We start from the raw sequence: 13,613 nt of genomic DNA, 5'->3' as shown, positions 1-13,613 counted from the left end.
TTATAAAATTGAAACTCAATACTCACTAAATACCAAGTCCCCTATTCATTTTCCATCACTGTGATTCTGATTACTTTAGAGACTTTGTATTTGTGGAATCATATACTATTTGTCCTTTTATGACTGGCTTATTTTAATGTCCTCAGGGTTCATCCATATTGCAGCACATGGCAGAATTTCCTTCTTTGAAAGGCTGCATAATATTCCCTTATATGTGTATGTCACATTTTCTTTATCCATTCATCTGTTGATAGATATCTGGGTTGCTTCTACCTCTTGGCTACTGTGACTAAAGCTGCAATGAAAATGAATGTGAAAATATCTCTGAGATGCTGCTTTGAATTCTTTTCATAATAAACTCAGAAATAGGACTGCTGAATCATGTGGTAATTCTATTTTTAATATTTTGAGGAACCTCTGTATTGTTTTCCATAATGGCTGCAGCATTCTATTCCTACCAACAATGCACAAAGGTTCCAATTTCTCTGTATCTTCACCCCACTTTCTGTTACTTTCTGTTCTCTTGATAATGGCAATCATAAAGGCTGTGAGATGATACCTCATTTTAGGTTTTTTTAAAATCTCATTGTAGTTTTAATTTTCATTTCTCTTACAATTAATGATGCTGAACATCTTTTCATATGCTTTTTGGCTGTTTGTATATCTGTGAAGAAACGTCTATTCAATTCCTTTGTCCATTTTTTAAATTGGGTTATTTGTCTTATTATTGAGCTGTAGGACTTCGTTATACATGCTGGATACAAGTCCTTTATCAGACACGATTGTAAAATTTTCTCCCAGTCTGTCATTTGCCTTTTAATTTTTTAAATGATGCCTTTTAAATTACAAAAGTTACTAATTTTGATGAATCGTAGTCTATCATTTTCTTTGATGGATTGTGATTTTGGTGTTACATGCTTAACCTAGGTCACAAAGATTCTCTCCTATGTTTTCTTCTAAAACCTTTATGTTATGGTTAATTTTGTGTATAATGTAAGGCAGGCGTCTAAGTTCATCCTTTTGCAAAGATATCCATTGGTCTCAGCATTCTTTGTTGAAAAGACTATCCCCATTGAATTGACTTGGCGCATGTGTTGAAAAGAAATGGGTCATATATGTGAGTTTATTTCTGGACTTGCACTTCTGTTCCATTGATCTGTGTATACCTGTTCTTATACCAGTATCACACTCTCTTGATTACTACAGCTTTGTCGTCAGTTTTGAAATTGAGAAGTGTGAGTCCTCCAACTTTGTTCTTCCATTTTCAAGGTTGTTTTAGCTATTTTGGGTCCTTCACATTTCTGAAGGCTGCTGGGATTTTGATTGGGATTGTGGTAAATCTATAGATCAGTTTGGGGAAAAGTTGGTATTTTGCTACTTAAATGATGATCAGTTTGGGGAAAAGCTGGTATTTTGCTACTTAAATGAAGAAAAACACCTAAGCAACTGTGTCATTGTGGTGCTGTTTATGTGATAAAAACAATATTTCAAAAAAAAGGTAATATCCAAGAATATGAAATTACCTAATGCAACACTGGGTTTTATTTAAAAAAAAAAAAAAAAAAAAAGAGGGGTGCCTGGGTGGCTCAGCTGGTTAAGTATCTGACTTTGTCTTAGGTCATAATATCACAGTTTGTGAGTTCAAGCCCCACATGGTGCTCTGTGCTGACAGCTCAGACCCTGGAGCCTGCTTCACATTCTGTGTCTCCCTCTCTGCTCCTCCCCTGCTCATACTCTTTCTCTCTCTCAAAACTAAACAAACACTAAAAAAATTTTAAAAATATAGTGCTTATCTCTTAGAGATATATACTAAAATATTTATGGATGAAATGACATGCTGTTTGGATTTACTTTCAAATAAACTGGGTTGGGAGAGTTAGACCTAAGCAAGACTGACCATGTGCTGGTAACTACTGAAACTAAGTAATGGGAATGGAAGGTGGGGATCCATGGTATTATTCTCTCTAGTTTTGTTTATGTTGGAAAAATTCCATAATAGAAACATCAAACAAAACAGTCTAATATCAAATAATGGCTTTATCCTCAGATTTTATTCCTGAATTAACACTATGGCTTAAAATTATCTTATTATTATTTGTAATAAGATTACAAAGTCATCATTTGGTAATATACTCACCAGTAATTGCCCCATTCAATCATAGTTCCTGGCTGAAAAGAGATTTGGATTTTGGTTTGTTAGTTCTTCTGTGAAGAAATATGGAAACAGCAGTATAAAAAATATCAAATGATGAACTTAAAACTGAATTTTGAATAGTGTGAAGTGTAACAAAATAGTATTATTCACTGTGCACATGTCTATCCCATAGTGGGAGTCCTATTCTATTCTACTTTGTACAAGAAGACAGTATTTATGGAAAGTCATCCAATTATGGTTATTGAAACCATAGTTGAGCCCATCCTTCAGATGTACTGAAATCATTAAGTTGTTGGTACCCGTTCAGACTTTATTGTGATATAAAAAAAATTCAATTTAAGTAATTTAATAAGGACAGCACTGTTTTTTTTTCCAGTATAATTGTGAGTATTGGACTACTAAAATCTATTGATATGTACTCCTTTTAACAATGTTGCTATGTTGCTATCTGGGGTTTTCTTTCAAGTAGTCACTTAGTGGGGAAACATCAAGAAAGTTTTATAAAATATTATTGCTTTTGACTCTTATGGTACAGTCTAACTTATTCAGCAGTCTCATTTTTATTATATAGAGAACTAGTTGCTCTAGTTCAATTATAGTAGATGTTATGTATTATAGCTAGTCCTGCATTTTAGGTCTTTCCTCTTAAAAATAGCAACGCTCCACGGAAAAAAAGTCAAATGATAAAGACGGTATATAAGATTATAAGAAACAAAAGAGCTTAGCAATAGAGAAGGCATGAGAGAGAAGATAAAGGAAGGAAGGAAGGAAGGAAGGAAGGAAGGAAGGAAGGAAGGAAGGAAGGAGAGAGAGGCTGGACAGGGGAGAAAATAAGTCACTCAAAATATTAAGCCAATCACGTCGCAGAATGTAAAGCCCACTAGTGTGGTAGGCGCTGGGCTGCCAGTGCCTCCTCACAGAAGCAGGGGAGGGCAGCTGGCTGGTAGTTCCGTACTTACTCGGAGCTGGTAGGATCGGAGTTCATATATATTCGGTCCTGACCGTGGGACAGGCTCATTCCAGAAACTGAACTCCAAGAGCAGCTGATTCTTCCTAGAGAGAAGCATGTTGCTTCTTGCCTTGCGGAATTCCACAAATGCCTTTGAGGGAAAAAACATGCTCATGAAATGTTCTAGTATTTACATATAAACCCACTTTAGTATAGTATCATTTATGTTCCTCTTATAATAGAATCCTATCATAAACAGGCCCCCAGGCGACCCAAGATAGCCCGAATTTACATCTCGTTGAACCAGCATAACAACTAAAGCATTCACTTTCATTCTCAAAAGTGTCCAGGTTTAGACACCAAACTACATGGCCATCTTAATGACTTAAATAACAATATTAATTACTTAAAGAACAATTTATTCTCCTACCTTTTTAAGTCCTCTTAACAGTGTCTGACAGCATATTAGCAAAAGAAGACATAAAGACTAACAAAACACCAGATAGTCCAAAAGCCATTTAAATTTGGACAGGGAATCTACACTGAAGGTTTTCCTTCCCAATAATCGACAGCTATTAAAATTCTCTTCACTGACTTGCACCTATTCCTGAAGGGAACAGGGAGGGGAGGGAAGTCAGCTCAAAGAAAAGACTATGTGGTTGGCAGTTCCTGAAGCAGGTATGTGTTAGGTAATCCAGGCCTGACTGTGTCTACCGTGCTGACTTACTGGCAACAAAGTACCAGTTTCTCAGTTTCAAAGTACAACTGATTTTTATAATATCTTAACAGTATTACAACAGGTTAATTATGTTTCAATACTATTTGAATATTTACTTTTCAAATAGTAAAGCTTTTATTAATGTTAAAAAAAAAATGGTGACAGAAAAGAGTCATTTAATTCTGTGCTATCATTTATTGTATCATTAGTCTGGTAAGTAAACAGTTTTCAAAATCATTACCTGATTTTCTCTGAGTTTACTCATGACCTCTGTGAGGGCTGGATAGCCTCCTTCGTACCTCCAGAGGTGGACTGCAATATATTTTGAAAGATAATATACATTTAGAGTTTTACGATCCTCCTCCCTTGAAAATATTCTATATATACACAGAACGTTAACACAGTACAAAACTGTAATGTGCCATGTGGTGGCCTATGAGTACACCATGAAGTTTCAAGATAGATTTAAATGTTAATTAAAAAAAAGTAGTTTCTGCAATCAATTACTGAAGAAACTGCTTTAGTCATAAAACTAGATGGACACTTGGAAAGCTTTGATTTTAAAAACAAACATTACATTTACTATTATTTAAGTTGTTAACAGTAAAGGCTTAGGGAACAAGGGTTTATTCCAAAGACTTCTGCTTCCTACCAGCTTGATCCTGTTCGCCATACCACGTGTTCCAAGTCCCCACCAAAGTACAAGGATAATGCTTATCTTCGTGAATCTTTGGCAACACCTCTTGACTTAAAGAGAAGAAACAGCAACACTAATTAAACAACTGATAAGATAATACCAGCTGGACAACACATGATCAGCAGTAGGAAAAAGGCCATCTATTCTGTTCTGACAACTGACCTCAGCGTATTTCGGATAAAATGATATGCAGAATTAACCTTTTAGCTTAATTTTACTACACTCTAATGTCCCACTTATCGGAAGGTTAGGTTTCTGTTACCCAGCTACCTACAATGGTTGTAAACAACTCAAGTACGGTGATAAAAACAGATAAAGAAAACCCAAAGGTCCCAGGATCCCAGCAAATACTATTTGCTATTTCGGGGGGGGGGGGGGGGAAAGAAGTACCTAGGGAAGGGGATGCTGAAGTTTCTAAAAGCTACGTTCTGCTGACTCCCAAGGGAGGAAGGAGAGAAACAGGAATAGTAGAAAAACAGCACGGAAGAAATAAGAGAAGAAAGTAATGTTTAAGATAGGGGAGACAACAGAGGCAGCATAAGCAGGGAGAGGAAGCCGGGGCAGAGAACAAGTTGGCCATAAGGAAGAGGAAGAAGACAGAGCTAGAACACAATACATTCTGGAAGCAACCCAGCTCTAACAGTCTTAGAGGACATTGACATGGCAGAACAATCCAAATTAAAGAGACAGCATGGAGCATAAATTAGGTTATATTCAATTCAACCAGCTGAGGGGATTTAGAAAGTATCACATAATCCCATGCTGAACACCCTTCCGAAGTTCATTACCAGTGACTGCACAGGAGTAGTGGCAAAACCATGAAAGGTCACGGCAGTGTATGAATTTAACAGGGGTGTCAGCACTTGGTTCCACTGAAACTTTCCTCTAGTACAGATTCGAATGTATAGGAAGAGGCATAACTGTGCCTTACCAAAAGAAAAGCCAAAATCTGCACACTTTTTGATAGAAAAATCATGATGCTAAAGTATAATAGAGATTCAACAATAAATGCAAAAGGATATCAAGGGTCAGAAATGGAACCTGTTCAAACTATTTGCTAACACTGAGTGATATTAAGTTATTGATCGCCACCAGATGATGGGGCACCAGAACTGAGTGTATAATGCATTGTTAATCAAGAAAAGCTCAGAAAGGTCTTATAGTTAACTAATTGAAAACCCATATATTTTTATGTTTCAGTATAATAACCACACCATGTGTATTTTTTGAAATGCCACCCTTCAAAAAATTTGGTGTGATCATTGTAGTGGGCCAAAAATCCTCATATTTAGGGGCGCCTGAGTGGCTCCGTTGGTTAAGCATTTGACTTTGGTTCAGGTCATCATCTCATGGTTTGTGAGTTCAAGCCCCCCATCAGGCTCTCTGCTGTCAGCATGGAGCCTGCTTTGGATCCTCTGTCCCCTTTTCTCTGCCTCTCCCCTGCGTGTGCTGTTTCTTTTTAAAATAAATAAATAAACTTTAAAAAAAAAAAAAAAAGACCTTTTAGAAATAACACAGGCCTGATGAAAATCAGGGTGGGGAAACGTGGATTATGTGAAGTTACTGGAAATGGGTTTCCTTTTTGTTCCATGACATGAGCAGGACGTAAACAACCCCAATTTGGAGCCAGTGTAGAAGAAGGAAATCTGGACAGACGACCAGGTGGGATCCAGACAGGGGCTGGGGTCTGACAATGGGACCTAGGTTTTTTACCAATACAAAGTCATATCCTCTTTGTCAGGAGCTCAAAAGTGGCCCTTGGAAGCCCCAGCCTTACATGAATGAAAGTTCTAAGGCAGGTACTACTTATACTCAGAACTGGATGGGCTGGGCAGAACCTCAGCAATGGGGCCCCTAAAAACCAGGCAGCAGTTAAGTCTTCATGTATTGGAAACAGGGAGCTGCTGTAAGTTTCAGAGAGAAGAAAAAAGCATGATGAAGGAGAAAGCAGAACTCAGGTAGATCAATTTGACAAACTTCTGAGTAACGGATTAGGTAAGGTACAGGTACCACTTTGAGGCCAGGAAGGCAGTCAGCAAGGAGGTTACTTGCTGACTCAACAAGCGAGAGGGAGATGGGAAAGGAAATAAAATAGAACCAAAATGCATGCCAAATGAAGGACGCATAGTTCTTAACAACCAAGAGCAAAGAACAAAGGAAAAGGATAAATAAAACTATGGTGAGTGACACATGTTGGAAGTGGGAAGAGCCAGGTGATTCTACGTGTTGAGTTTGAAGGGAGAGGATGACATCCAAATAGAAATACAAATACATAGGAGATGAAAATCTGAGACAGGAGATGAAATGATACAAACAGGACAGGAAAGATAATCCAGGGAAACATTAGTATAGATAAGAAATTTCATTTTAAGAGAAAAGATTTAGAAATAAGCATGTGCTTTATTTTAGGACTTTTTTTTTTTAAATAAAGAGAACTATGCTGAGGTGATTAAGAAACTCTATAGTAATATTATATTTCATGAATCACCTCCCAAAACAAAACAACAAAAGATTTTTGTATCCGAAAATTATGCTGATTCTGGTGACAAAATCATTTGCTTTCTCATAAAAGGAGCAGATATAAAAGGTAAAAATATGCTTTTTAATTATATTTGCTCACAATTGATCATTAAAATACAATGTTGGCTTAATTAAGAACAAAGGCACTTAATTCTCTCTTTGGTCTTAAAGTTTACAAATTCTGTAAGAACATATGCATCTCATATCATGTGAGAATCTGCTGAAGGGACTTGAATCCTAGTGAGTGGAAGACTCGAGAAGAGATGGCAGCTGTATCAAATACATCCAGGACTTTCATGTCTCAGTTTTACTTAGGAGTAAAACTGGAAATATTAGAGATCAAAGAGACATGAGTTCTGATTCCTAACGTTCAAAGCTGTCCAGAGATGGAATGCAATTAAACACAGGCAATCAGGAAGATCTGCAGAAAGGACTAAAGCACGGATGAGTAGATGGACTAGACAGCCTTACAAGGTTCCTTCCAACCTTAAGAATCTAGAACATTCTAATGTCTGAGAGCTTATGTGATGAGTTAGTCATATAAGTTCTTAAAGTCAAAATGCCCGTGGCAATCCCATGCAGAGCTCAACTTATGAGCCTCTGAATATTTAGCTTCAAGAAGAGGGATCAAAGATCTCACTCTGCTATCAAGTGTTAGCTGAACCAGTAAATCTTAAAATTGTTATTTTTCCCCAAGTAAAGGATAGTTTGGTATACACACCAAATTTTGTTGTATGCTTCTAGGCATTCCGGTTTAACATTGTGAACTGAAACAAAAGAAAATTCAACGATAAACTTATGAACAAAGGGGGAAAAAGTCAACTATGAAGGTAGCAAACCCATCACTCACACTGTAATTTGTATAGACTGCTTGTTTCCTTTTTGGCTAGGAGATTAGAGTGAGCATCTTTTCTTGGATCAACTTTCCGAACAAATAAGGATTTTAACCAGCTGTCTTCTCGAGGTCTACTATTAGAGGACGTAAATCTCCTATGGAAGAACAAATATAAAAGTTTTAGTCTCATCATTGCTACAAAGATTTCAGTGTTTTCAAGTAATGTCACATACTACACTGTTGATATAAAATCAATCCATCCAGCAAACGTGACTTGCACTGTTATAGAACCTGGAACACCACAAAATATTTACTCTCAATTACAGTAGCACACAGTCTAAAGAGCAGGAGCAAAATGTAAAAGATATAACTTGTGGTTCTCCTAAGAGAGTTCTATTTTTTTTTTTAATTGGCAAGTATAGTTGACAAACAATGTTGCATTAGGTTCAGGTGTACGACATAGTGATTTGACAATTCTATACGTTACTCAGTGCTCACCATGTTAAATATAGTTACCATCTGTCACCATACAATGTTATGACAATATTATTGATTATATTTCCTATGCGGTACTTTTCATCTCTATGATTTTTTTACTTTATAACTGGAAGTTTGTACCTCTTAATCCTCCCCCCCCCCACCTCCCTGCTGGCAACCATCAGTTTGTCCTCTGTATTTAAGAGTTAGTTTGGGGAGCCTGGGTGGCTTGGTCGGAGGAGTGTGCGACTCCTGACCTTGGGGTTGTGAGTTCAAGCCCCGTGTTGAGTGTAGAGATAATTTAAATCAGTGAAACTAAAAAAAAAAAAAAAAAAAAGTTTGTTTCTTCAATCATTTTTTTTTTTTTCAGATTCCACATATAAGTGAAATTGTATGGTATTTGTCTTTCTCTGACTTATCTCACTTAGCACAACTCTCCAGGTCCAACCATGTTGTCGCAAATGGCAAGATCTCATTTATTTTTTTTTTTCTAATGTTTATTTATTTTTGAGAGAGAGAGAAAACAAGCAGGGGAGTGGCAGAGAGGGAGACAGAGAATTCAAAGCAGGCTCTGAGCTGTCAGTGCAGAGCCTGATGTGAGGCTCGAACCCACGAACTGTGAGATCATGACCTGACCTCAGATGCTTAACCCACTGAGCCACCCAAGGACCATGATCTCATTCTTTTTTTATGGCTGAGTAATTTTCCATTATATATATATATGTATATGTATATGCACATGTATATGTATATGCATATGTGTGTGTGTGCCTTTCCATTCATCTTTTTTAAAATTTTATTTATTTTTTTAGTGTTTTACTTATTTCTGAGAGAGAGAGACAGTGTAAGCAGGGGAGGGTCAGATAGAGAGGGAGACATAGCATCTGAAACAGGCTCCAGGCTCTGAGCTAGCTGTCAGCACATAGCCCGATGCAGAGCTCGAACCCACGAACTGTGACATCATGACCTAAGCCGAAGTCGGACGCCCAAACGACTGAGCCACCCAGGCGCCCCTCCGTTCATCTTTTGATAAACGTTTGGGTTGCTTCAATACCTTGGTTATGGTAACTAATGCTGCAATAAACATACCGATGCATATATCCTTTTAAATTAGTGTTTTATTTTTGGGGAGTAAACAGCCAGTAGTGGAATTACCGGGTCATATGCTATTTCTTTTCTTTTTTCCCATATTCTTTATGCTGTACCTTTCATCGTTGTGACTTGAGTAAGTCCATAACTGGTAACCTTATACCTCCTATTTCCCTTGGCATTTCTATTTTTAATTTTTTTGAGGAACCTCCATACTATTTTCCACAATGACTGCACCAATTTGCATTCCACTAATGCACATGAGGGTTCCCTTTTCTCCACATCCTCGCCAACACTTGTCATTTCTTATCTTTTTGATACTAACCCTTCTGCCAGGTGTGAGGTGATATCTTATTATGGTTTTGATTTGCATTTCCCTAATGATTAGTGATGCTGAGCATCTTTTCACAGAGGGTTCATAGGTTTATCTTTGTTATTTCTGCTATGTGTTTTGCCCTCCTCCAAAGCAATTTCTGACACAGAAAAAATATACATGGTAAACTAGAGTAGTCAAGTTCACAGAGAAAGAAAGTAGTACAGTGGTTGCTAGGGGCTGAGGTGAGAGGAGGATGGGGAGTTATTGTTGAACGGGCACAGGGTTTGGGAAGATGAAAAAGTTCTGGAGATGGATGGTGGTTATGGCTGCACAACAGTGTGAATTTACTTAATGCTACTACTGAACTGTACACTTCCATATGATTAAAATGGCAAGTTTTATATTATATGTACTTTATCACAATAAATAAGCAGGAAAACATACAGGGAAAATGAAATACATTCTCTCTTTAAAAAATTATTTTAAGCCTAGATTAACCTTAGAATCAAGTTTAACTCACAAAAACCTAAGAATACAAATTTCATTGACATGTAATTTGCTATTTTTTATCTTATAACTGAATTTCTACTAAACATGGTGTCAGAAAGGATAAATTTGACTGAAGTCACAAACTATACTTTAACCATGAACTTTTAAGTGCATATTTAGCTCCCAAATGTTTGCCAGTGGGATTACAAATCTCCCTAGAGGGCAGTGTAGCATCATTAGCTGTATCAAAATTAATAATTGTACTAGTTACTATGTCCTTCAGGCAGCTATATTTAGACAACTGCACAAAGGTGAATGCACAAGAATATTTATTAGTGCCTTGTTTCTAGTTTTTTCCTGGCATACGCAATTTAGATATCCATTAACAGGGACTGGTCAGATAAATTTGGACTATCCAGTATCAGAATAGAATGCAATCATTAAGAAGAATGCCATAGATCTACATGCACTGACATATTGGTATTTCTGGAATAAATAATGCAGAAAAAGCAGGTAGAGAGCAGTACCATAAATACATACAAAAAATGAACTGTTAATAATGGTGACATCTGGGGAATGTGACTGGGCATGGGGTGGGAGTAGAATTTTCCATTTCATCGTATAACCTTCTGGACTATTTGAGAATTTTTTGTATACATATAAATTATTTTTATACTTAAAAATACCTAAAAGTACATGTTTAGAAAGTCTTTTATAGTAAAAGTATATAGGTATATATAACCTGAAAACACGATTTAAAAAATTAAAGCCTGGTTGAATAAAATACCTAAGAATAAATTTAAGGATTTGAAAGACCTGCACTTTAAAACTAGAAGACATTGATGAAACAAACTGCATATAACACAAATAAATGGAAAGATAGTCCATGCTCATGGACTGGAAGAATCAATATTATTAAAACGTCCATACTACCCAAAGCAACCTACAGATTCAGTGTAATCCCTATCAAAATACCAATGGCATTTTTCACAGAACCAGAACAAATAATCCCCAAATTTGTACAGAACCAAAAGGACCATGAATAGCCAAAGCTATCTTGAGAAAGAAGAACAAAGCTGTAGGTATCAAGCTCCTGGTTTTCAAACTGTACTACAAAGCTATTGTAAACAAAAGAGTACACTACTGGCATAAAAGCACATAGGTCAAGGGAATAGAATAGAGAGGCCAGAGATAAACCCATGCTTATATGAACAATGAATCTATAACAAAGGAGACAAAACTAAGCAATGGGGAAAGGATAGTCTCTTCAACAAATGGTCTTGGGGAAACTGGACAGCTACAGCAAAAGAATGACACTGGACCACTTTCATACACCATATACAAGAATAGGCTCAAAATGAATTAAAGACTTAAATGTACGATCTGAAACCATAAAACTCCTAAAGGAAAACATAAGCAGTAAACTCTAGGATATCAGTCTTAACAATTTAAAAAAAAAATTCCTCTTTTTTTTAAACTTACGTATAGCTGATACACATTGTTACACTAGTTTCAGGTGTCCAACATGGTGATTCAACAAAGTGTATATGTCACTCTATGCTCACAAGTGTAGCCACCATCAGTCACCATACAAGGCTATTATAATACCATTAACTATATTCCCTATGCAGTACCTTATATCAGTGGCTTATTCATTCCATAACTGGAAGCCTCTATCTCCCACTCATTTTCTAATCAACTCTTCTCCCCGATTTCATCTGCTAACAACCACTCCTCTGTTCTATGTCCCTGTAGTTTGGTCTTTTCCAGAATGTCTTATTTATGGAATGGTAAAGAATGTAGCCTTTTGAGTCCATGCCCATTCTTTTTTGCACACTCCCTTTTACAACTGATGACCATCATCTCTGGCCAGGGTTATTACAACATACTCCTTATAATTCTGATCTTTAACTGATCTACACATAAACGACCTTTTCTGCCTTTGCTAGATCATGCTAGGAGCAGTAATATACTGGGATTCCAAATGGCTGCTATAAATGCTTAGGCTCTTATCTAATGCTTCAAAGCAAGGTCAGGATGTTGACAGGCTGGTGTAAGATTTTTCTGGGAGATTTCTATGGAAACACTACATGATTTTCTACAAACTATTTCCAATTTGCTTATCAGGACTGCTTAAGGACAAAGACACCACAAAGCAAATGTAAAAGGAAAAGAGAGTGACCTCAGGTATTAAGGAAGAGGACCTGGAATTTAAAGAAAAGGTAAGTAAAACTCTCAGGAGATGAAAATTCCCCACTGCTTCATGAGATGAATTTGTTTATTCTATATTACAATAATACAAATTCATATTTTCTTTAAGATTTTATTTTTAAGTAATCTCTATACCCAGTGTGGGGCTTGAACTCACAACCCTGAGATCAAGAGTCCTATGGTTTCTACTGAGCCAGCCAGGTGCCTTTAAATTCCTATTCTTATTCAACTATGGTGCTTTAGAAATACTACTACCCTAAATCTCAAATGTTTATTAGTTACCTTTTTCTTTTTTGGCTTAAAAAAATCAACAACCATTACAGGACAATTTTCTTCCCATAAAATGTTCTTTTAATTTAAAAACACTGGATATTAGCTAAATACCAGGTAAAAACAAATAGCTAAAAGCCAAATAGAAAGACTTCTGAATGATGTAAGCTTACAAACATGCAAACATAAAATACACAACTATAATATTAACAATATGCTTTCTATAATGATCAAGAAATATAAAAGTACTTTTTCAATCCTTCAAAGATTAAAAAGCAGCAAACTCATATTAAACAGGTAAAATAACAAGTTAATACTAGTACTGTACATGTAATTTTTCTTGTAAGTGCACAGGACAAAAATATATAGTTCTAAATGGCATCTGTAAAAACAAGTTGGAAATGCTTCCACATTGCTTTTACTGTATGTAAAAATATTCTAGAATTAAGAAAGTGCTAATGGTGGTACCCCTCAGGGTGGGATAGAGTTAAGGTAGAAGAGACACAGCTTTACCCATATAATACTTGTACTGTGTTTTACTTGTGTGTGTGTATTTTAAAATTATTATTTAAGTACAGTTGACACACAATGTTACACTAGTTTCAGCTATACAACTTAGTGATTTGACAATTCACTATTATGCTATTTTCACCAAGTGTAGCTGCCATCTGTCCTGTTACATTGCAATTACAGTATCATTGACTTTATTCCTTATGCTATGCTTTCAGTTTTTATATATATTTTCTTAACATTTATTTTGGGGGGGGGGGAGAAAGAGAAGACTCATGCAAGACAGTGGGGGAGAGGCAGCAAGAGGGAAAGAGAGAAACCCAAGCAGGCTCTGCACCGTCAGCACAGAGCCCAAAATGGGGCTTGAACCCATCATC

At 36.5% G+C, this 13,613-nt stretch overlaps 1 protein-coding gene across 1 annotated transcript in view; it reads right to left on the bottom strand.

Annotated features, from left to right (window-relative positions):
* NIPSNAP2 (nipsnap homolog 2) overlaps positions 1-13,613 on the bottom strand; it is a 33,560-nt gene that overhangs the window by 11,651 nt on the left and 8,296 nt on the right. Inside the window, exons 2-7 of the mRNA XM_039238099.1 lie at positions 7,890-8,029; positions 7,761-7,806; positions 4,475-4,569; positions 4,064-4,134; positions 3,115-3,255; positions 2,138-2,169 (exon numbers count right to left, since the gene is read on the bottom strand). Coding sequence (XP_039094030.1) covers positions 2,138-2,169; positions 3,115-3,255; positions 4,064-4,134; positions 4,475-4,569; positions 7,761-7,806; positions 7,890-8,029 — 525 coding nt within the window. The remainder of the gene's footprint in view (positions 1-2,137; positions 2,170-3,114; positions 3,256-4,063; positions 4,135-4,474; positions 4,570-7,760; positions 7,807-7,889; positions 8,030-13,613) is intronic.

Source organism: Hyaena hyaena, unplaced genomic scaffold (genome assembly GCF_003009895.1).
Source record: "Hyaena hyaena isolate Hyena2069 unplaced genomic scaffold, ASM300989v1 scaffold_135, whole genome shotgun sequence".
NCBI lineage: Eukaryota > Metazoa > Chordata > Mammalia > Carnivora > Hyaenidae > Hyaena > Hyaena hyaena.
Note: the sequence above shows the minus strand (reverse complement) of the source record. Positions and strands in the feature narration are given on the sequence as shown.